The 26009-nt window shown below is 32.2% G+C and overlaps 1 protein-coding gene and 2 long non-coding RNA genes across 3 annotated transcripts; all 3 read right to left on the reverse strand.

Annotated features, from left to right (window-relative positions):
- Positions 1 to 7569: 7569 nt before the first annotated feature.
- On the reverse strand, positions 7570 to 8690 carry LOC110662823 (uncharacterized). The gene is made up of 2 exons (XM_021821957.2): positions 8523 to 8690; positions 7570 to 8005 (listed from the first exon to the last, which is right to left on the reverse strand). The coding sequence occupies exons 1-2, from the start codon at positions 8613 to 8615 to the stop codon at positions 7676 to 7678; spliced, it is 423 nt and encodes a 140-aa protein (XP_021677649.2). The 5' UTR covers positions 8616 to 8690; the 3' UTR covers positions 7570 to 7675.
- Positions 8691 to 15923: 7233 nt separating this feature from the next.
- LOC110666305 (uncharacterized) lies at positions 15924 to 19702 on the reverse strand. Its single transcript, XR_002497139.2, has 2 exons — positions 17971 to 19702; positions 15924 to 17833 (listed from the first exon to the last, which is right to left on the reverse strand). It is a non-coding gene; the product is annotated as an uncharacterized LOC110666305 (long non-coding RNA).
- A 2907-nt stretch (positions 19703 to 22609) lies between these two features.
- On the reverse strand, positions 22610 to 24250 carry LOC110666304 (uncharacterized). The gene is made up of 2 exons (XR_002497138.2): positions 24121 to 24250; positions 22610 to 23996 (listed from the first exon to the last, which is right to left on the reverse strand). It is a non-coding gene; the product is annotated as an uncharacterized LOC110666304 (long non-coding RNA).
- Between the last annotated feature and the right edge of the window lie 1759 nt (positions 24251 to 26009).

Genomic DNA, 26009 nt, shown 5'->3' on the forward strand with positions numbered 1-26009 from the left:
GAGCATGACTCTCTCTTTTGATTGGTTGGTTTGGGGATTTTGAATGATAATTGACTTGATGGCTAAGCGGTGAAAGCTTGGATAAGCACTAGATTCTTTGCATTTTGAAGGATGGGTATATGGATTGTTGGTATGGCTAAAGGGGTGTTAAGTTACTTTAATAGGTGATTTTCATAGCTCTTTGGATAAGGCACCCCTAAAAATTTTTGCATCACATTTTAAAGTTTGCTTGAGGACAAGCAAAAGCTTGAGCTTTGGGGTATTTGATGCATACATTTTGCATAGTCATTTAGGTTTAATTTTCTAGCCATTTTATTTGATTATTAGTCAATTTTTAGCTAATTTCATTAGTTAATTAGTTAGTTTTTCATAATTGTCAATTTTAGATTAATTTGTAATTTTTACTTTGTTTTGTAGGAAAAATGATGTTTTTGAAGGACTGAAGAGAAATTTTGCTATTGAGGAGTGACTTCTACAGCCAAAGATGTCAAAAACAAGTTTTCACGCTGAAATATGCATTGACCAAATTGTGCATAACTTGCCGCATAAGCCATGCAGATCTGCATAAGGAGAAAAATCACTGTTCCAATACCTGCCGAATTGTGCATAAGGAGAGTGCATGGCTTATGCAGATTCACGCCTCCCTTATGCACTCTCACGGAATTGTGCATAACCTATGCGCCAAGTCATGCAGTTTCGCATAAGTGAACCAGAATTAAAATCGCATAAGGGACTGCATAACTTATGCAGTCCACTTATGCAGTCCCACAAAGGTTACATTAATGAGCTAGCAGAAGATTCCCTCAGAAAATTCCTCCTAGAACTCACCATTTTAGGGCTCCATGTCAGAGAATGCTATAAATAGTCCCATTTCCCATTTTAGAAGGGAGGAGAAAAGGAAAGGAAGAGGAGAAAAAGGGCAGCTGAAGAGTCACAAATCTCTCCCACACCATTTTCAATCAGATTTGAAGATTTCTTTCTTTTCTTACATTTTTCCTACATTTCTAGTGTTTAGTTTCTTGTTTCTTAGCTTAGATTAAAGCTTTATTTCCATTTAAACTCAATATATCTTGTAAGCATTATGGATAGTGAGTAGTTTTAATTAGATTCTGGAGTAAGGGTTGTAATATTTGAGATATTTTGTGAATTTTGATTGGGTAATCCATATTTTGTAGTCTTAGTGAGTTTTATTCATTTCTTGTGTGCTTAATGACATGCTTAGTGTAGGATCCCATTAAGTAATGTTCTTAATCCATGGTTGAGGCACCGAAAGGAGAAGGCCTTGTGATAGATAATCAAGAAATTGGACTTAATTAACTTAGATCTAGAAATAGACTAAGGATTAAGAGGATTCACAGATTAATTAAAGAACCTAATGGGTCTTAATTAACTCTAACTCCACGAAAGTAGGATTAGATTGATTAAGGCACTCTTTGTCTCACTCGAAAGGGTATTCAAAGGATTTAAGAATTAATCTCCTTAAAACCTGTAAGTTCCACAAGATTGGATAACCAATTTGAAATCCCAAAATAGCTCGAATATGAAATCCCGAACTCCGGAATCGCCCTTTTTATAATTGTCAATTTCTAATTGAATTTAATTGCTTGCCGTTTTAAATATTGCCATATTTGAATTTGCTTATTTTAATTTGATGCAAATTTAGTTAAATCATTACATAATTGAATAAATTATTAATTTTGCACATATAGATTTCATACTCCAATACCCATCAATTTATTGCCTTAATTTCAAAAATAGTTCAATTTAGTCAACTTTTTATATCAAAAATTCAATCATTAACACAACTCCTCGTGGGAACGATATCTTTTCTATATTACTTGTAAGACCCGTGCACTTGCAGTTGGGCCACATCAACCAGCAATTGATGCAGATCATAGAAAGAGTACAGTAAGGTGAAGGTGGTGAGTTTGGATTTTCCAATAATGGCGCCCTTATGCAAGGTTCCAGTATATGTGTGCCCGACATGGACAATCTCAAAAACGAAATAATGTGAGAGGCACACTATACACTGTACAATGTCCACCCAGGCTCCACCAAGATGTACCATGACGTGAAAAATAGCTATTGGTGGAATGGCATGAAGACAAAAATAGCAGACTTTGTGTCCAAGTGCTTGACTTGTCAGAAGGTGAAGTTTGAACACCAGAGGCCGTCAGGAAAGCTGCAAGAGCTCCCTATTCCAGAAAGGAAGTGGGAAATAATTACTATGGATTTTGTGACAGGGTTGCCTCGTACCACGCAGGGATATGAATAGATATGAATAATTGTAGACCGTCTAACTAAATCAGCTCATTTCTTGCCTGTAAAGACCACATATTCTATTGCACAGTGCGCCCGGTTCTATATTCGAAAAATAGTCAGATTGCATGGAGTTCCTGCTTCCATAATATCTGACAGAGGGCCCCAGTTCACTTCTCTATTTTGGAGAAAGTTGCAGGAGGCACTTGGCATATAGTTGAACTTTAGTACCGCTTTCCATCCTCAGACAGATGGGCAGTCCGAAAGGACAATCCAAACACTGGAAGATATGCTTCGCATGTGTGTTTTGGATTTTGAATGTCAATGGGATGATCAGCTACCCTTGGTGGAGTTTGCCTACAACAACAGTTATCATTCCAACATAAGGATGGCACCCTATGAGGCACCATATGGCAGAAAGTGTAGGTCTCCTCTGTGTTGGACGGAAGTGGGAGAAGCGAAGGTGCATGATATAGACCTAGTGCAGTACACTTCAGAGATAATTCTTTTAATCAGGGACTACAACAACAGTTATCATTCCAGCACAGGGATGGCACCCTATGAGGTACTATATAGCAGAAAATGTAGGTCTCCTCTGTGCTGGACAGAAGTGGAAGAAGCGAAGGTGCATGATATAGACCTAGTGCAATACACTTCAGAGATAATTCCTTTAATCAAGGAATGATTGAAAACAACTTTCAGTAGTCATAAAAGTTATGCAGACCCTAGACGGAGGGACGAAGAGTTTGCAGTAGGTGATTACGTATTCCTGAAGGTTTCTCTGATGAAGGGAGTCATGAGATTTGAAAAGAATGGCAAGTTGGCACCTCGATATATTGGACCTTTTGAGGTTACTGATAGAGTTGAAGCAGTTGCCTACAGGTTGGAGTTACCACCCAACCTTTCTCATTTTAATCATGTATTTCACATCTCCATGTTCAGGAAATACATACCTGATCCTTCTCATGTATTACAGCCAGATGTAATAGAGCTGAAAGAAGACCTGACGTTTGAGGAGCAACCTGTAGGCATAGTGGACTTCCAAGTGAGGCAGCTAAGATCAAAATAGATCTCTATGATTAAGGTTTTGTGGAGGAGCCAGTTAGTGAAAGAGTGCACCTGGGAGTCAGAGCGGGACATGCGTAGCAAGTATCCTTATCTATTCAATATGTAATTCTGTACTTTATTCTGCCTTGTGTAAAAATTCGAGGATGAATTTTCTATAAGGGGGGAAGAATGTAAAACCCCTAATTTTTAAATTTATTATTTTGTGGGTAAATATTAATATTTTATTTTATTTAAATTTTAGAAAATTATTTGAAATTTTTCGAATTTTCGAAATCGGGTTCGATTTTCCAAAAATATAAAACTTTGATGATTTTTAAAAATTAATTTAAAGACCACGTGGTAAAACTAAAAATATATTTGGACTCTACGAATTTTTCTGAGTTTTTTAGAATTTTTTCAGAATTTTTGGGCTTTATTTTTTGTCCTAAGGCAGAGTAAAAATTCAAATTTTTGTATCCTGAATCGGATCGGCCAAATCAAACCGGACAGGATCGGACCGATTGAATCGGACCAGCCTTCTTCTTCTTTTTCCTTTCTCCCCACGCGTTCCCGTCCCTCTTTCTCTCTCTCTCTCTCTCCTATTTTCTCTCTCCTCCCTCCTCCCCACACCAGCCAGCAGCCACCCAGCCCTCCTCCCGGCCACACCACCTCGCCTCCTCCCCGCCACGCCACCAAACGCCTAAAAGGAGCGTGAAAACTACCCAAGTATTTCACTCTTCTCGGCCAAAATTCAGCCAATTCAGCCACTGTTTGGGCCGAGTCTTATGCCAAAATACATATACACCTCGAATGCTTTCCATAGACACCAAGAACACCAAAATTCATAGAGCGGTTTGCCTAATTTTTGTCCGGGAAGTTTTAGCCCATTTCGATTTTTGAGCTAGATTTCTCACAAACCGTGAACCTCACGAGAAAACCGAGAGTACCGGAGCGCTCCACTCGTCGAGAGCTTCGCGGCAATATAAATTTCAAAATTTTTCGACACTGTTTTTCGATGAGTCGCACGAAACTTCGTAGTATTTTTCGAGCATTAAATGAGCTTAGAAAATTCCGTAAAAATTTTGTACTAACTCCCGTATTGTGAGCTTCGTGTAGGTACTTTAAATTCGTGAAAATTCAATGGTTGCCTGGGTCTGTAAATTTCTGGCCAGACAGACAGGCTACCGAAAAAGTCTTGAAATTAGGTCTAGATTTTAGCTACCCCACCGTTGTCAGACGTCCCGAGCGCGTCCTAGAGGTCGAAATTGACATAGGTAAACCCAAACCTTACTTTTTCTTAATTGTCTAGTGCTTGAATTGGATTAAAAAATCATACAATATTCATGGTAGCTCAGAAAATTATAATTCCTTTTGCATTAGCTTAGTAATAATACTAAGGACCGCGGGCAAAGTTTTAGAATTTTTAGAGCTCATTTGGGTAGTTTTTGCAAAAGGGTCAATTACAAGGACTAAACTATAATTTTACATATTGTGATTGATAACTGTTTAGATGGGCCCAGGAGAGGCTATGTGATGTGATTGAGTTATTGGTGTATAGTTTGTGGATATAGAAGTGCATTTTTAGCCCTTTTACAGGTTGGGTAGGTCCTAGGTATAGGAGATACTCTGCTGAATTTTTAGCACGACTTAGGACATCTTTGGTCTTTTCTTAGTTTGTATTGAGTCAAATGTATTAAACAATTATAATAAAATTGTTAGGTGAGCCGGGACAGCCTTCCTCCTCCGCCCAGCCGCCACAGTGATTACGGTTAAGTCTGTGAGTAAAATATTAATTTTAATTATAATTTCAATATTATTATATATTCAGGTATGCTCATGCATCACTTATATGTATATATCTATGTAGTTAAATACTAGGCACGTTTTATATTGCATTCTTAATTGATGAATTGCCATGGGTATTAGTTGTGATAATTTGAAGCAGTGTGCGTGCGTTGGCGTGCGTGTGGTATGGTGTTGGTTATGGACAGGACGGGTAGACACGGCTTGAGGGATGCTTGTTAGGACCCGGTCCTTCGGGGTAGACACGGCTTGAGAGATTCACTAGGACCCCGTATTTGGTGTATTAAGCGAAAGTCCGGCTTGTGATCTTCGCTGACAGAGGTTGGATTAAGAGGGCTGTATAGGGGATCAGCTCCCATATATGTATTGTTTAACATTATCGGGTGTGTGAGTGCTCCAAATTTTCTTTTTGCTGTTATAATATGAAAATATTGACGACATTGCATTTCACTCCACATAGTGCATTAGCTTTAGATAACTATAGAGATTATGGTTAAAATTAATATTTTACTCTCTGAGTCGAACGCTCGCTCCTGTTCACCTATTTTTTCAGGATACAGGAGATTTATTTTTGAGTTTTAACTTGTTCTCATCCCTCGCAGGTTGCCTATTTATGTTATGATATTGTATAATTTTTATTTACTCCTATAATTCCGCACGTGTTAGAAACATTTATTTGATTGGGTCTGTAATATAATTGTCATGTTGGACCTATAAACTTATTAAATGCATGTATGGTTGGATTGGATGAGGGAGCCGAGCTCCTATTTATTTTTATAACATTTGATTATGTGGAGGGTGAGCTAAGCTCCCCAGTTTATTATATATATTGTGTTTACAGGTCGGGCGAGTCAAAAAAAAAAACTCCCCGTTAAATGGTCCATGTTACGGGCGGACTCTATCCTGTTGAATTCTTGAAATTGGGCCCAAATGGGCCTTAGGATTGGGTTAAGGAATAGTTAGACTTACTACGGGCCTCAGGGGATTTAGGCTAGCTCAGGTCCTAGTGCCGGTCCAGCCTATAGATTGGGTCATGACATCTGAAGCTCAGAAGAGAGCCTGAACTAAAGAGACGAGCTCGAAAGTTCTAATCCAAGATCAACCTATCCTAGAGGGGCAAATCCTTGCCGTGGAGCCTCCCACCCAATCTGAAACTCCTCCCAGACCTCCGATCACTTCGACTCCATAGGGCAGATCCTCATGGCAGGGAGTTTCATCCGGACGACCTCTTTCAGAAGCCGCTAGAATACTACTCCAATCATTGGAGAAGAACAAATCGGTGCGGGGCAATCTTGATTTGGCAAAAGTAATGAGCGACATGATCTGTTTCCTTGAGAATCGGACCAGAATGGGTCCTGAAAATATTGATGATCTTCTCAGCCTTTCAATGAGCTTGAGTTCGGAAGCAATGGCGACCCAGCACGCGGTCAAAGAGAAGGTTTATCTCATGAAGAAGGAGATGTCGAGGCTGTCTCAAGACATGGCATCAATGCAGAACCAACTCTTTGCCGCGAATGCCTGGATCATCGAGCTAGAAGAACAAACGAAGTCTTACAAGGAGAAGGCAGCTCGGCTAGAAAGGAGCTTGACAATGTCCGGGTTAAGTTCTCCGAAGAGATTCAAGCGAAGGATGAGGAGGCTCTAACAAAAGAAGCTAGGGCTTTTGTGAAAGCTCATAGTGATCTCCTTGCCGAGCTTGTCAAATGTTATCCCAATGAGGACTTCGCCTGGCTTGAGGAACTTGCTCCGGGTGCTGAAGCTGAGAGTAAGCGCGAACAAGGGAGAGAGGAGGGAGTAAATGTTGAAGATGTAACTGAAGAGCAGGCTAGGGAAGATACTCCTGCCGAATGACTTGTGTTTTTTTATTTCCTAGGATGAATTTTAAAGTTTTTTTTTTGTTTGTGATTAAATCTTGGTAAGATCAAAAAATATTAAATTAAGTATGGATGAATATTCAATCAACCCCCACTTGATTGGATAAGCTCATACAAGGAACTTAAGATCGGTTATTAATTATGAAACAACTGTTTAAAGGGATCAGATAAATTTAATCGCGAGTGCGAGATTGAAAAGCCTTGTGACCGAGAACCGATTAAAACTTGGACGCATATATAAAAATGATTTGAGAACAGGTCTTAGTTTGAATTTGATGAGTTCGGGACCACCTATTAAAGATCGGTTAAAACATTAACTTGATTAAACACTTGAACATTTCGGACGAGGTAACTAATCACAAGACGTCCCAGAATTTAGAATCTTGAACATAAGGAGATCGAAAAACAAAATACAAAATCAAATGATCCGAAAATTAATCAAAACGAGTTGGAGAGATCGGAAAACACTTAGTTTGAGCGCATTTTGAAGTTTATCATTTATTTGGGAGGTTACTAGCTCAAAGAAAATGACTCCGGGTCGGATAACTAGTTGAGATCGATTAAACGCCTATTAGGGGGATCAACATAATTGCAATTATTTGAACTACGATTTTGAAGAATGACCAAAATATGGTGTCTACAAACATCCACCATTTTATTCCAAATATTGTTACAGCCTAGTGCCTTAATCATCAAGGAATGATGGATTCGATAATAGGTCCTTCCTGTGGATTTGGAAAGAGTATTGATGGTGGCAGTGGCGGAAGTGGTTGAGCTTGGGGAGCATTTGTCCTCTCCTCAGTTTTTGTCTTTGATACCCCAGCATTCTCCCTGAGCTTTTCGAGCTTCTGCATTATCTTTTTCTTCATATCAAGTCTCCCAACACGAGCTTCCGCTGGTTCTACCGCAGAGAGAACGATGATTCCACCTAAAGTTTCAGCTGTAAGATATAGCAATGCATCTCTCCGTGAAACGTTCAGTGTTTTTGGTGCTTGCAGTGTCTCCTCTTTCAATCTTACCACCTACAACAGAGGCGAAAAAAGAAAAGAACCTCAGATACAAGGGGATAGATCATGTGAAAATGAATCCAGCATCCAGCACAAGCTTGATACTCATTCCACTACACTATCCATATTTTTTTCTTTACAATTATATTTATAATTTAAATTGGGACAAATAAGGACCCTTTTTACTTTCACGAACGCAGTTCAAAGGTGTTATGATTCCCATAAAGAAGACAACTAATGGTACTGAATCTTGACAAGATCACATTTCATGCGACCCATCTGTTACAATAATCTTGCAATCAAATAGAAAATAGTTCCTTGGAACTCAAGACCATATACAGCTTCAATAATAGAATACCAGCAGCCAATCAAACCTAAGGTAAAAGCTCTTCAATCAACATGCATTTATAGGCAAAAAGAAATCAACTTGAGCAATCCAAATATTTTGAAAACTCAAAATAAAATCAACTGAGCAACCCAAATATGGCATATTCTATTTCTAGAACTGGGTTTCAAAGTGAAGCAAAAACACCTGAATCACTGGCCGCTTGATGGCAGGTAATCTTCCTTCTGTAGTTATGTGGTGGAGTGGGTTCCTTACGCCCTTCGAATTTGAGAATGCCATGAGTTACGGCGGAGATCGCTGGGAAAACCACCTGAGCTGAGCTAATCTTCTCTTCTTGCACTCAGGTCAGAAACACAGGGGCGGAGGACTTTTCTTGGTGGGATTGGTTTGGAGAGATCACACTGACAAAACCCACAAATAATTTGGATTTCAGAGGTAGAAGTTGGGCTGGGCTAGCCTTACCAGTTACCAGGCTTTCCGCATGAAATGAAAGGGATCATACCTGTGGAAATCTTCAGCCAATTATTTTCTTCTTTTTACTCTACAATTGCCCATATTAATCTTATTGATTTTTCTCCAGAATATTGCAGATTGTAGGTTATATTCAGAGGGTGTTTCTTTAATTTATAAACTGATCAAATTAATTTATAAATTATAATTTTAAATAAATTTGTTTATACTCTACCTTCATGAAAATTGTGTTTAATTAAAGTGATTTCTTAATTGAAATAACTGTATTTATTATTATATTTTTATTATAAAAAAATAAGAAAAACATAAATAAATCAAACAATCCCTCAAGTTAAATGCTAGTGATATAGAAAATGGATTGAACCTAACTTTATCTCAAAGCTAATCGAGGAGGTTTGTCTAAATTTTATAATTAACTCAAATATTTTATTTCCAACAACGTAGTACAACACACTCTCTATGTTCAAGTATGAATATCTAGAATATGAAATTTAAAGATAGCTCAAGAAAAAAATTTATTTAAATAATATTTAGCTCAAATATTTTATTTCAAATCAATGTAGTACAACATTGGCAGCAATTAGACTTGCTTGGTGGGTTGCCTAATTTATCTTGGCAATTTTGTAAAGAGAATATCATTATTCAAGGCATTATTATATAACAACTTCGATAGACCACATGCGTATTTTGTTTTGCTTAAGAAAATAAAAACTAAACAATTTATCATATTTTTAAAATAAATTTGCATCAAGAATAAAATCTTTAATTTATACTACATTAATATATTTAAAATATTATTTTTTAAACAACTGTTCAATCAATAATAACAAATTGACTTATAATAATTTATTTCAAAATTCATATATATTCTTGACAATTTAGGGTAAATACATATTAAATTTGTCTTTTCCCATCATCTGTGAGAGAAAACTCATTTCTATATTGAGAAAATTACATTGTTATAGAAATGTGAAGTAAGAAAAGACATATTTATTCTTTAATTATAATATTTATTTTAAGAGTGATTAGATGATAACAAAATTGAAAAGAACAATGATGAAAAAAATCCCAAAGGGAAAGAAGTCGAGTCATATAAATAATTGTAATTACAGTAATCAAGAAGTGAATTAAGTCTCCAGAATAAGAGACTGTTTAGTTCAAAACTGAAAGCTAGACCAGCGTCAGAAACTAATCCAGTTTTCTTTAATTTTTATAAAAACAATAGGTATTTTATGCATGTAATTGAAGAAAAGTTGACAAAGGAAAATAGTAGTGGATCCTTCTATGAAATATGATGGATTGTATTATAAAATATAATTTTTTTGGATTAAAATTGATTAGGCGTATAAATTAATTTACATATACAGGTAATAATTTTTCTTTTTTTTAAGCTTCTATCAATTATATTTCAATATGTACGAATGAATGTGCTAATTGGCTTGCTCAGTCTGTTAGAGTAGGCATCTTGTATCTAGGTTGGAGTTATAATCCATCTTATCAGTTAGAAGCTCTTTTATTATTTTTTTTTTTATAAGCAAAGAAAAATTTTATTAAATGAAGAAAAAGAGAAATATAAAGGTACAATTCAAAGAAAATAGGTCGAGAAATAGAGTTCAAAATACATAGGCTAAAACACAGAAATAAGATAACCCACATAATGCTACATGTCCCTAGCTGCTGATAGATGGAAGAAGCTTTTTTACTTAAAAATATAATTTATGGATTTTCTAGTTCATGAATGATATTCTCTTATTCTTATTAAATGAAAAATAAAAAAATTACATTCTGTGTTTTATGGAAAAACAATGTCCCTAGACTTATTTTTTAAATATATTAATTTTTTTTTATTTTAATTTTAATTTTAACTTTTAAATATAAAATTATTTAATTAATATATCACATTAAAGATATTATTAATTTAAATAAAAATTATTATTTGAATATGAGAGAGATATAATAAAAATAAAGGAAAAGCTTTCAAAAATAAATAAAAGCATTGTCATTACTTTTAGGTCAATTGGATAAAAAATAATAAATATTTTTGTTAATTTATAATTTTATCTTAAAATTTTAATTTTACTTTTAATATTTTAATTTTTGACATTGGTTTCAATTGTATTCAATTTTTAAAATTAAATTTATAATTAAACAAAAAAAAACTGATAATTTATAATTAGAATACTTATTATTTGTGATTTCATGCAATGTAAAATTATATATTAAAATATTATAATGAATTATTACAATACAAAATTAATTATGTTTGATTACAATAAAAAATTAAGAATTAAATATAATATTCAAATTTAAAATACGTGTTATAATATTTTTATTTTTTAATATACATCAAATTTTTATTAATTTGTATAAATACCAATGCCTCATTAAAAAAAATTGGAGTCTCACATTAGTCAATCAAAAAAATCAGTAAAGAATATATAGTAATGAGAATCAAATCAAACTGATCAATCCCAATTTCAAACCCCAAACTTTGTTCACAATCATTCACTATTTTCAGTCAAAAAATTTCAAAAGAAAATAATAAAAAACTGAATTTTGTCTCGAGGGGACAAAAAATACAACTGATTGCACAATTAAGGGAAAAAAAAGTATTTGCAATAACCTTAAATTATTATTATTATTATTATTTTGATAAATTTCAATAATATTTTACTATCATCCAATTAATTTATAATTTTAAAATTTATTTTCTGTATATTATTTTAAATATCTATTTAATTATTGTATTAATTATTATTATTATTTAAAAAAATTATTATCATGAAGTATATTATTTACATAATTTAATGGGAATATTTTAAGTTTGTTAGCATGTTATATATATTAGTCAAAGAAGTACATCAAAAGATTTGATTGTTGAAAGAAAACTTTTCTTTGGGCAGTGTACCTGATATGTGCAGGGAAAGACAAAAAAAAAAAAAAATTCCAAATCAACAGAACCCACCGCCCCCCTTTTTTCTCCCTCACGTTTCTCCCTCTTTTCTTCCTCTTACTTCTTTCCTTTTCCTCCATATTTTCTTACCATAAGCTCCACCCACCGCTGGTGAGGCTCCCGACAGCCAGCACAAGTGCCGGTGAAGTCTTGGACGGCGAGATTGATGGCGACAGACGACGAATGGTGTCCATTTTCTGGCAACACACGCGAATGTGTAGGCAAACAGTTTTTCACTATTTTTCGGTGGTCCTGACATTGGATCGGACCCAAACCAGTGGAGTTCAATTCCTCTTCCTCTTGGCTACCAGATTTGACCAACCCCGCTTCCTATCGTTGTCAAAATTCGATGAAACGAGGAGAGAGAAGCATAAAATTTTGGGGCTGATTCCGGCCAATCCAATCATCGGATTGATAATCTGAGACTATCAATGGACTCAGAGCGATGAAATATTCGAGATAGAACTAACCAAGCTCTGATCGGACACCATTTAGAAAAGACGATCAGATGATCCAAATCACTTAATGAGATTTTATAGACCTTTTGATTCTCGTAAATTAAAGATAATTATATGATAATTATTAACAATTTATAGACTTTTTTTTAGGTGTGATCGGATCGATAATGGCTTATCGAACTTTAGACCGAGTTTTTGACCCTGTCTGGGTGTACGACGGGCTGTCTTAGAAGGTAGTTATATTTAAAGTCATTCTTAGCATTTTTAGACGTTTCGGATACGTTTTAAGTATCAGAATTTGTATAGGTAGTTCCTAACTCAAATTTTGTAATTTGTGTCTTGATGAAGTTAGCTAGTTAAATCTGTAAAATATTCTTACCTTAGAAAAATTAAGTAAAATGACTTTAATTAATACAATGATGACGTAGAGGACCTCCAAAAATATTTTTTAATTTTTGAAGTGCTGAAAATAATTATTTAGACTGTAGAGGAGCTAGGGGCCCGAACTAGAGTTTGAAGGATTTGACCTAGATTAGGATTTTTGTAAGCCCCGGATAGGCATTATAATTACTGTTGTGGGCCTAAGGCCCTGTGTTGTTACTTTTGGTTGAATTTTTTTGCAGGAGGGTTTGGTCCAGTTATAGGGGAGGCTCTACCAAAATTTTGGTAAAATTTTAAGAAATTATTCTTGCTTCTTTGATTAAACTAATTAATTAATTTTGCTAAATAATTTAATAGAGGTCAATGTCTCTATTTAGATAATCGATGTCTGCTAGCCTTTCTTCTCCTCTCAGTCAGACCAGTTGCAATCTAGTTGATTAGTCTGTAAGTTGGATATTGATTATTTTTGTAATTTCAATATTAATTATATATCTGGCATGCTTATGCATTTTATAAATATTTAATTATGTACATAAATAGTTAATATATTACTAGTAATATAGTTTATTCTTGCTCCTTTGATTAAACTAATTAATTAATTTTGCTAGATAATTTAATAGATGTCAATATGTCTGTTTAGATAATCGATACCTGCTAGCATTTTTTCTCCTTTCAGTCAGACCAGCTGCAATCGAGTCAATCAGTCTGTAAGTTGGATATTGATTATTTTTATAATTTCAATATTAATTATATATCTGGCATGCTCATACATTTTATAAATATTTAATTATGCACATAAATAGTTAATATATTAGTAATAATATAGTTGCTGCATATTTAATTATTGTTATTTATTTGTGATTGCTGCCCTAAGGATAATTTAGAGCTACGTGTGTGTGTTAGCGTGAGTATGGTGTAGATATGGATATGAGTAGGATAGGTAGTCATTACTGGAGCTTGACTCGCTGGGACCCGATCCTTATATATGGATAATTTGGGGTGAGCACGACTTTGAGTTGATCTCGCTGGCCTCTGAATTGGGATTATTAAGCGAAAGTCCAGTTTGAGTTGATTTCGCTAGCAATTATTGGATTGAGAGAGCTGTACAATAGATCAACTCCTATATATATATATATATATATATATATATATATATATATATATATATATATATATATATATATATATATATATATTAATGTGATACACAGAGTGTATGAGTAGCTTCAAATTAATTTCTCATGTGAATATTGAGTGAATTATTTATTTTATGTTTTATTTGTTTTATGCTAGATAGTTATAGAGATTATATCTATTATAAATATTTAAACTCTTTGAGTCGAATGTTTATTCCTGTTCAAATATTTTTTTTCTCAAATTTCAGGAGAAACGAGTTTATTTTTTAAGTTTAACCTGTATTTTCTTCCACAAGTTATGCTTCATAGTTTAATAGCTTTTATTGTGTCTATTTATTTATTTATTTATTTATTTATTTATCTATTTATTTAATTATTAAAACTCCACTGTGACACTAATATATTTATGTACTACATTAATTAATGAAGATTAAATAGTTTGTGTATGATAAGTATTAGGGTAGAGCTAAGCTCCCCTAATTTTGGTTTTTCTTATAGTTATTGAGTTGGGTTTGCACAAATAAATTTATTATATTTTATTTTATTTTGTTAGCATGTTGGACCCTGATTGTGGTCCTGGTTAAGGATTTGGAAACAGTAAGGCTTAGTATGAGCCTCAAGGGCTTTATGCCAGCCCAGGTCCTAGTGTCGAACTGACCCGTGGGATCGAGTCGTGACAAAGTTGGTATCAAAGTTTAGGCTCTAGATTCATAGGAAAGTGCGTACTTGGAGTTGTCACATGCAGAGTATAGGTTCTTGTTTCGTATTTTTCTATAATTCCTTATTTCTAGACTCTGCATTTTTCTTTGGGTAGTGTAAAAGTGCTTCAGTTTAGTGTTTTGATTTTTGCGGAGTACATGGTGATATAGGTTAGAGTTAGCAAACGTGTTGAGGTTTGCCTTAGGAATACATACTCCAAGAAATGTTGTATCTTTATCATAGTGATCAAAGTGGGGCTAAATGGTGTGCCTATCTAATGTAAGGCACGAGTAAATAAAGGTGAGTTATGGCAGTATAGTTACCTTAAATAAGGGTGGGGGTATCACTGCTGGCAGTCATCAGTGGATAGACTAGTTAGAGTAAGTTTATGGTATTAGTGTATTCAAGAGAGATAAGAAATTAGGAAACCTGGTCTGTTGGGACATACGGTAGTAATTATGCAACATTCTCGAGGTTTGTGCTGTAAGCTGCAGATTATAATACCGACATAGGATTATTATGTAGAGCTGCATGATTCCCCGTTATGTTTCATGATGAGGGTGTTTGCAGATAATATTTGGTTTGATATAGATATACCAAAACAGAGTTCTATATTATAGAGGAGTTGGAAACTCCTAGTTAGCGGTTTAAAACCCTTGAGCTATAATATCAAAGGTCACAACTGGGCAGCAACTAGAGTCATTGACTCGGTTATCCTAACATGAGTTAGAGTTATATCAAGAGTTACTATGAGACTAGAGGTTTCAATATAGTCAAAAAGTAAAGGTAACACCTACAAAGTGAGGCAATCTGATCTCTAATATAGGTCTTACCAGTTACTAGGCTTTCCGCATAAAATGAAAGGGGATCATACCTGTGAAAATTTTCAGCCAATTTTAGGATTATTTTCTTCTTTTTACTCTACTATTGCCTATATTAATCTTATTGATTTTTCTCCAGAATACCCTTCTCAAAATTGTATGTTGTAGGTTAAATTTAGAGGGTGTTTGTTTAATTTATAAACTGGTCAAATTAATTTATGAACTATAATTTTAAACAAATTTTTTATATCATTAATTTAAATAAAAATTATTATTTGAATATGAGAGAGATATGAGAGATATAATAAAAGTAAAGTAAAAGCTTGCAAAAATAAATAAAAGCATTATCATTACTTTTAGGTCAATTGGATAAAAAATACTAAATATTTTCATTAATTTACAATTTTATTTTAAAGTTTTAATTTTAGTTTTAGTATCCTAATTTTTTATATTGGGAGCAATTGTATTCAATTTTTAAAATTAAATTTATAATTGGACATAAAAACCAATAATTTTCATGCAATGTAAAATTATATATGAAAATATTATAATGAAATGTTACAATACAAAATTAATTATGTTTGATTACAATACAAAATTAAGAATTAAATATAATATTGAAATTTAAAATACGTGTTATAATATTTTTATTTTTTAATATATGTCAAATTTTTATTAATTTGTATAAATGCCAATGCCTCATTAAAAAAAAAAAATTGGAGTCTCACATTAGTCAATCGAAAAAATCAGTAAAGAATATATAGTAATGAGAATCAAATCAAATTGATTTATCCCAATTTCAAACCCTAAACTTTGTTCACAGTCATTCACTATTTTCAGTCAAAAAATTTCAAAAGAAAATAATAAAAAACTGAATTTTGTCTCGAGGGGACAAAAAATACAACTGATTGCACAATTAAGGAAAAAAAAAAAGTATTTCACCCCACCTACCCCTGAGTTTGCACGAGCAATGGTCACACAGCCACTCTCTTCAAAGTTCATCTGTCCACATAGAGACCTAATTCAGAGCACAGTGCTCTGAGCACGCTTTTGATTATGGCCCAGCATGACTAATTACTTGTGATCCTGGTATTTAAATCATACGTGAAGGGGTCAATGCTGCTGTGTTATAATACATGAATTATAATACATGAAGAGTTTATCTTCTGTGGAGAATTGGAATTGTTCTATTTTACATAGAATCCACAATTTTAACACAATTAATTGATTTATATTTCATTCCATTTTTATATAAAATTTGAAAATTAACCTGATTAATAATTCGAATGATTCGAACTAAAACTAATCTATTTAAGTTTAAATAATATCCTTAAGTTTATACGTTATTTCCTTCGATCGGCCAATGATATATCAATGCGGCGGACCCATATGCCCATCACCTTCCCACCAAGCCTTAACTCAAACGGTCCGCGAAAAGAACAAAGCCATGTTGAAATATGGTTGCTCCAGCCGACAGACCCACATCACAAGAAACTCAAGGAGCCCTCTCCACATGACAGCCGAGAGAAGGGGCCTGTGTCCTCAAGAAAAACGAAAGACATGAAAAAATAAATAAATAAATAAAAAATAAACTCTCTCTAGAAGGCTAGAGAGAAGAAATTTTTGCATCAAGAATCAAGATCATGAGAGAGAGAGAGAGAGAGAGAGAGATCCTCAATGTATTCATATATTCCTGGAGTTTTGCAACCTAGTATTTTCCCACTGAAAAGTTGACGTGTTTCTTACCTTCTCTTCTTGTTCAAGTCTGACAAAAACAAGAGCGATGGAAGGATCCTTGGGAAGTCGAATTCCATGCAAATAGCCTTGTCAAATGAGCAGTCTCTTAGCCAATACCTAGCGTCCACTGTCTATTCGACCTTAAAATATATCTACGTTTGTATTTCACATGCACGGATATCACATAGCCCTAAGCCTATTTTTGTACAAAAATAACTAAACTTGATTTGAACAGGGACCAACACAGCATGGATATTCTATCGAAACCCAACTCAATAAACCTTCAACACAAACATTCCAAGTGGCTTATGCAGATAGATGGCACACACACATGTCGATACATAGAAGAAATTAAGAATCGAATGCATTAGTGTACAAAAATCTTTCAATATAGAGAAAGAAATCAAATCATGCATAGATTGGTTATCCGAATAACTAAATAATGTGTATAGATAGAGCAAGACCAATCGCTACAGCTGCACAGAAACTTACATATATATTTGCTTTTTCTCAAAACGATGGTAATTTTTTGGATGTAATTAGAGGAAGTCGGATCATGGACACTCAAAGTAATTAATCAAAACTGATTAAGATAAGGTTTTATTAGGTGCTCTAGCTAGGGTTTTCCTTTTTTTTTTCTGAGTGCTAAACCTATATATATTAATTTCAGGTCGAACAGACAATGAAAGAAAGGTTAATCTGCAAAAAGACTGCTCCCTTGACCAGCATATAACATGGAACACACTCACCTGGCCGCCGACCGCCACTCGTCGCATCTGATCAATCTGTATTTTTATTGCTTCCTTTCCTCTACGATATCTTCTTTTTGTTGCAGAGAAACCTGGAATATAAATATTTATTAACAATATTATCATATGGTTAATTCAACTGCTTAATTAATTTCCCCTTGAAAGGCAATATTAATTTATAAAGAATCAAAACTCAATCAAGAGGAAGAGGAAGTGGAAGCGGAAGCACCTATCTATGTAGAGGAGATTTCTCAGCTCAAAGCCGTATATGCTAGCTGGTGTTCTTTCTCTGCTAATCTGATTTTATGGAGATACAGATACAACGGTGGTTTTGAATTTTCTTTGTTCTTTAAAAAAAAAAATCTAAGTTTTTTTTTTAATTGGACAGTCTAAAGTAGGAGGATATGAATTTCGGACATTATTGCTTAGGTTTGACTTGTTGGTGCTATAGTTCTTCATTATCTACTTTAACAGCCATCTTTGATGTGTGAGAGAGACATATACCATCTATGTTTCCCAATCATTCACTTGTGGACTACTACAAAGAATTGGGGAACAAAAAAATTAAATACCATCAATTTTTTCGGTATTAATTAAGATTGAAAATTATTTTTATAGAAAATATATTTTTTAAATATTTAGAATTTTTATAATTAAAATATATCAAATTCATTTTAAAATAATAACCTTTAATCATTTCTAAAAGCATATTTTACTTTGCTTTTCTGTGCAACAATTTGAAAAAAATTAATGGCTATATCAACATAATGGATGAGACAAGGTTTTAAAATATTGACACCCCATCAATTTTTTTTCACATAAATCAAAAAATAGTAAGTGTATGAAACTTCAAATTAAAATTAAACCAACAGAACCAATAAGTTTTAGTTGAGTGATACTATAATTCATTTTCAAAATTAAAATTAGGACAACACTTTTAGGGTTGCATAACTGACATGATTTAATGCTGCCTAATCCTCTAAGGTCAAGATGAAGTTTGGAGCTCTGTCGATTGACTCTCTCCATAAGTTCATGGATTCATTTGTGGTTTTGCTCTTGAGTTCCTTTACTGGTTTTGGAAGAATGGTTTCTATTAGTGCTGATGGCTTCTTAAGCTTGGGCTAATGCTCCTTCTTCAAGAGCTTAGATGATCTTCTCCCAAACGGCGAATGAAACTCGGCAGCACGATGACTCTACCAATTTTTCTTTGCTGTTCTCTTGTTAGCTCTAGGGTTTTGATTTTGAGTCTTGGGGTCCTTTGCTTGATTAGGGCTAAATTTTTTTTTTTTTTAATAATTTGGTGAACCTTGAGCTTTTAACTTGTGCTTGCAATGTTTACTCTCTCTTAATGGATTTTACCTTAAAAAAAAAAAAAAAAAAAAAAACCTCTTTTCTTTTTATGCAAATGCAATATCTATCGGTTCCAAGTTTCCGACTTGATTAAGTTATTGATTGTTGACAAGCAAACATAATCATTATACTTTAGGTTAAAAAAATTATACTTTAGGTGGGATTTTCTGCCTTAGAGTATGATAACAAAATTTAATTAATAATTTAGAAGTTAAGCAACTTTGAATAATTGTAAAAGGAAAAAAAAAAACTTTGAATAAAACCTCAAAACTAAAATTAATGTAATGTGAGAGGCATTGGGGAGGATTTTTTTTAATTAAAGATAAAAAATTATATTAATTACAATGTTTACAATTAAAATTAATCAAATTCATTGGGAGGCATACTTTATCTCTGCACGATTATTTATTTAATTAACTCGTCGATTTGTGAGTTAATTGATTGAAGATTATTTATAACCCGTTTTAAATTTGTACATATTTGAATTTTATACCATTCATTAAATATTGTTATTAAAACTAAACGAATAAAATTAATCATCTTTGATCTAAAATAATTTGTAAATCATAAATTAATCCTTTTTTTTTCTTACACAGCGACTTATCAAGTAATGAATTTCAATCCAACATGTATTATTATTATTATTATTATTATTATTATAGAGTGCAATGATATGGACTACATAATATATGGATACTCAAACCTCAGGCCCTTCATTCCTCGTAAACGGCATGAGATTTATTTAATTAACTTAATATTATTTTAATAAAAAATTAAGTTATTATCTTTTTAAAATAAAAAAAATTATTTTTATTTTTTAAATTTTAATAATTTTATTAAAATATAAAAACACTTATATATATATAATATAAATACATATCATTAGTTTAATTTTACAATTAAAAAGTATAAAATATTTTTATAAAAAATAATTTTTTTAAAAAAATATTTTATATATATATAAATTATTTTGTACAAAATAAACAGAGTTTAAAATTCAATCCAATGACTGAATAACTCATATAATTTCATTGAGATGAACTCAATTGACTCAAATTTTGATATGAAAAATTAATTAATAGAAATTATATTTTTATAAAATTTAATATTTTGACTCAAAATGATATGCAATTTGTAAATTCACCCGAATTTAAATATAAATCCTTTTTATTAAGCGATTCGACGAGTAACTTTAATTTATATATAATCTAAATTGATTTTTCCCTATATTATCTTTTTCAAATGAAATCTAAAATTTCTGACAATTCAAAATAATCCAAAATAACTCATTCAACTAATTCATTTGCCACCTTTAATAATCGCAATATTAGTTTTTAATGAGAATAAAAACTTTCATTACTCCATTTGAATGATCAACTAGAAGAGCATTCCAAGAGTTTGGAAGCACTTCATTTTTAATTAGACACGATTATAAAAAAAAAAAAAAAAATTAATTAGTCAAACAGCTAAATTCTAATGAATTCCTAGTTGGGACCCTATAAAATGACATGCAAGAGTAATCTTCTTCGATAATATTGCCTGTAGTTGATCACCAGAAGAGAAGGGGAAAAAATGTTCAATATTTCCGACTGTTCTTTATAATTTCTTCAGGATAATACCCCTTCTTACTTTCAAATTTCTAAGTCCAAAAAGGAGGATGAAAATTATTTTAAAAAATGAAAAATAATATATTAATTAAATTATTTGAAATCTATTTTGAAATTTTCAAAATACATATCTAACCCTCAAATTTGAAAATTTTCTGATATAATTCGTTACAACCAACCATTAAAAATGAAGATTATCTGAATGATTATATGCTAAAATACAAAGCCATTTCTATCTGTTCTTGATAGAATCGCTATTTGATATAATGATTATTAAAAGACATTATACTATTACATTCTTATGAAAAATATTTAAAAATTTAACAAATGAAAATTTAAAAGAAGACAGAGTGGTAGCATGCACATGATCAGATTAATCTCATTATTCATTAATGAAAACTTCAAATAGTAATATTATCATTCATATTAGTACCCACTATTATTATGTTTATTTGTTCTTTCGTATTCTATATTTTTTAAAAAAATTTATGTGGAATTTTTTATATTTGCATCTAAATATGGATTTATTGTTTTTTTTTTTTTAATTTTTGAGAAATTCAAGAGCATAGATGAATGATTAGATAAGACCCAATCATTTCATGCTGTTTAATTTCTTGACATTACAAGATCTCCTTTGGTAGTTGAAGTAGTGAGAGAGAAAGAGGGTAGGTATAATGGGCGGTTGGAAGAATAAGCTTGCTCACTGTGGTTTTCTTTTATTTAATTTTTTTTTTCTCCTGAGCATTTTGAGAAAGAATAATTCTGATCTGATTTATCGATTAAGAAAAAAACAGGCATCACCTGCAGAAGGCTGATTAAGAGATTTAAGTTTAATTTGATCAGTAATATGATTGGCTGAAAAACGAAATTAAACCCAATTAAAATGAAATATAAGGTTTTTTCATAATTTATTCTAATGGAAGCATAAAATCATTTTGAGTGGGTAGCCATAGCTGCAAAATGCATATATATATTCATGAATTTGTGTGTACATAAGTGGTTGAATATGGTTCAGGCATTTATTGTTCTTGGATTCTTTGTAAAGAGACAAATCCGACTGGAACAGGAAAGTTAGATTTTGACCTTCTGGACTCCATTTTTTTTATCATTTGACTTTAATTCAAACTCAAATTAAAGAATTTGAAATATTAAAAATGATTTTAATACTACTAATTAAAGGTTATTAGCACTTTTAATTTCGATTTAGTGTCATGTGTAATGATTTTCAAACTTCATGTGCTGCTCTAACTGGTAATTCAAATGTAGATTACAATTCAAAGTGAGATTTTGACAGCATTTAAAAAGTAAACAATTATATAAAACTAGCATTCCATTTAACAAAAAAAAAAAAAAAAGATTTCCAAGAATGAAAAATGCTTTCATTATTAACATATAGGAAAAGAAATGATTAATCAATCAAATGTAGATACTAAGTAAACAAGCCAGCTAGCTAGAGGGTGATTTACTGGTTTTGAATGGTGGGTGAATCCAACAGTGGAGCACCAAGAAATTTATGCATACGAGTGGACATGTTAATCAGGACTTGCTTGTCATGGGAGAAGAATTACCTGAAACTTACCAAGCAAATTAAGAAAAAAAAAACAAAAGAATAATGGTAACTTACCTGATACTCATCCAAGTATACCTTTGTCAAGCGACAACGTACCTTAGAATAAGCTTCTCAAGCGACAACGTACCTTTCTTCCAGCACTGAATTGAATATATATGAAGATTTTAGGCGTTGAATTCCATGCAAAGCCTTGTCAAGTAAGTAGTCTTTTGCTCAATACCTCGCATTCGCAGCATGTTCGACCTTCAAAACTTTTATTTAGAACTACCCTTTTCTAATTTTCTTGGTTAATCGCATGTACTATTATATATAACTAAAATTTTTCTTTTTTTAAAAAAAAAAAAGAAAAAGTTAATAAAAGAGGAGATTTCCAAATTTATACTCTTAACAGCCACATTCTGATCACCTGATCAACCAATGTTCATTATTATTGTTATAATTAATCTAGTATTTTTATTACATTTGATTTCCCTCTATCCGTCTAGTGCATGGTCTTAAGTATAGTATATAGATATTAAGGCAATTCTTTAGCTTTAACCATTAACTGTGACCTGTGAATAAAGGAAAAATTATTGTCTAGATCTTCAAGTGTATATAAAGCTTATACATCTAGCCGCCCATTCTCAATAAATAAAAGAAAAAAGAGTTATGGCCCTAAATGGGTTTCGTGTAAAAAAGGTTATGGTCCCTCACAAGTGTCAAACACTCCTCACGGGAAGGAACAGTACAAGCTTAACCCAAACAAGAAAAATAATAAAAATGTACAAAAATGTAATCAGGCCATTTCAGAATAAAGGGATATCTTCTTCTTCTTCCAAACTCTAAAAGTTGATGACTTAATTTATTGAACTTTGTAATCAAGAATACCTAAACTTTTTCAGTTCTTTATGTGTAAGGCTCTGGCTATATATCGTGAATCATAATTGTACATACTTTACAAGGAATTTATTGTGCAATAAACTTCTCTTTTTCACTTCTTTCATGGAAAAGAAAACTTTTACAGAGGATATAACGGACATTGATGAGATCATGAGAAGGAAATCTTAGTATATATATATATCTCATTTCATCTAGCTAGTTCTATCGTTCTAGGAAATCCATTAGGAATTCACAGAGATATAGAAACAAACATGTATTTCTTCCTCTTCTATGAACCACTACCTATAACTTGGTATTGACAAATATATATTTCATTGCAGATATGAAAATCTAATATATTTGGATTGTATTTATGTTGAAACCCTTAATCACTATTTCCTTTCCTTCTTATGGTAATTACATTATTCCATAACTTAATTCCTCATAAGATACATGGGTTATGTGGTGCATAAGATGCATGTGCATATGCATGGCATACCAATAGAGGAAGGACCAAAACTAATACATTATATTTTGAGATCTTATTATTCCATCATAGAAGACGCTAATTAACCAGGGTTGTTTTCATTACATCTTGATCTTGTTCGTGTTAAACCCATCTAAATTGGAGGTTTGATAGTCCTAAATATATATGCTTTTGAACAAGGTCGAACAGACAACGAAGCCCAGACTAATTCGCAAAAGACTGATCACTTGACAAGAATAGCAAGGAAACCACTCACCCGGATGATGAACATCTGGTTGATAGCTTGTTTAAATTTGTTTGCTAGATATAGGAAAAAGGGTTCTCATCAAGTATGTTAGTTCCATGGTGGAAGTGCAAGTAATCGCCCCACACAGAAAACCCACCTGAAAATAATACCAAAACAAATTAGTTGTTGTTGAAATCACTGAATCAAGCCTTAAAAAGAGAGAGAGAATCATATAGCTAGCAAGAAAGCTATAGAGCTAAAGAAGATGAAGAACAACAAACCAGCAGCTGCAGGGTCCTCATAGACCTTGGATTGAGAACCCATCTACCATCGGTGTGTATGTTGGGCAACAAGAGCTTTGATTTTTATAGAGATTGAGATTAAATAAAAAAAAATTAAAACAAAAAAAAGGTAATAGCTAGAGGTGGGTTGAAGCGTCTGGATATGTAGGTATTCCTGTGTATCTGCTACTTTGACACGTGAGAAAGGTTTGACCCACGGGTGAGACATTGGTTTTGAAGAGAAACCCGAATCAAAAGAGTAAGGTTGACTCTTCAAACATTACAAATTTTATAATTTTTTTTACAATGGTAATAGAATAATTGACACGTTATTTTTTTATTATTATAAATTGCTTAATCCATTGAACTCGGACTGTATGGATCAATTTATCAAGTAATAAAAAAATTATGCTGAATAAATCCGACTGATGAAAGAATTGATATCTGATTTTTTTTATTGAACCGATGGAACTGGTCCAGATTTAATTGATTGCGTAATCCAGAGAGGAAAGACTATGAAGAGGGATCTATTGACCTGGATTTAATTCGTCAATATTATATTAGGTTTTTTCTTTTTTTATTATTTTTAATATAATTTTGAAAAAAAAAAAAAAAGTAAGAAGAGAGAGTAGTAGGGAGATGAAGATGACCGGATGAACAAATTAAACTAGTGAGGTGAAGTGGAGGGTAGTTGTAGTCTTGTGCTTCTTGAAATGCTGATGGACCGCAATTCATCGTACAAATTGTTTGCAACCCAAACCCACATGATCCCCACTTCCATCTACCTTCCAACCCCCACACCCCACCCTAAAAAAAAAAAAAATCCATTTCTCTCTGTTATTAATTAATTATTTGAGCAGATATTAAAATAAATTATTCTTAATCCCTTCTCTCACATCCTCTACTTATACACCTTAAGAGGTCTTCTGCTACATCTTCCACTTTGAGATTTTAGGAGGCTTTCTCACTTCAACTTTTGAATTTTAAATTTAGATTTGTAATATAATATCAAAGTCAAAATATTTTTTATAAAAAGTTTTCTTTTAATTTTTATTAATATTTTATTTCACATTGCATGATTAATTATTTTTAGTTTTTTTTTTATAATATCTTACATATTTTAATCTCAATACTTGAATTTTCAATAAAACTATTTCTTTTGAATTAATTAGTATATATTTTTTAACTTCCATTCATGTATACTATTTTTTTCCCTTCTCTTTGGCTCCTTTTGATAATTCCGTATACTTATATTGATATATAATGTTGCTGTGAATTATTGGATTACCGGATGGACTTTGTTACATCTCGAATTGCTTAAAAATTTAAAAAGATATGAGATTGAGAGTCTAACAGCAGTTACTCCAATACTGAAATTCGCAAGTGCACGGGTCACAGTAGTATAGTTTTAAAAATGATATAGAACCCACAGGGAATTGTGTTTAAATTGGAAATAAAAGTATAAACTAATTAGAATGACAAAATTTAAAGATGTAAAATAAAATTTGAAATTAAAATTGATATTTGAGGAGTTTAAACTAAATTAAACAATTAACTAAATTAATTAAACTAGATTACTAAGATTTAAATTGAAATTTGCTATTTATGAAATTTGGAGGAATTAAATCTAAATTCAATAAAAATTAAAATGATTCTAGAGATTGGATTTTCAATATTGTTTGCATGTGGTTTTGAACTGATTTAGCCAAACACATGAGAATTGCAATTTTGAGGGAAATCAATTCTTAAATTTTTGAAACCTTTTTCAAGCATCTCAAAGTTGGTTTTCATTAAATCAAACCCTGTTTTCACGGTATTTCAAACCTAACAAAAACCCAATTAATGCTCTAATTGATTTTGGAAAGTCCCCTTAATTCTCTTAGCTTATC

Source organism: Hevea brasiliensis, chromosome 18, assembly GCF_030052815.1.
Source record: "Hevea brasiliensis isolate MT/VB/25A 57/8 chromosome 18, ASM3005281v1, whole genome shotgun sequence".
Classification (NCBI taxonomy): Eukaryota; Viridiplantae; Streptophyta; class Magnoliopsida; order Malpighiales; family Euphorbiaceae; genus Hevea; species Hevea brasiliensis.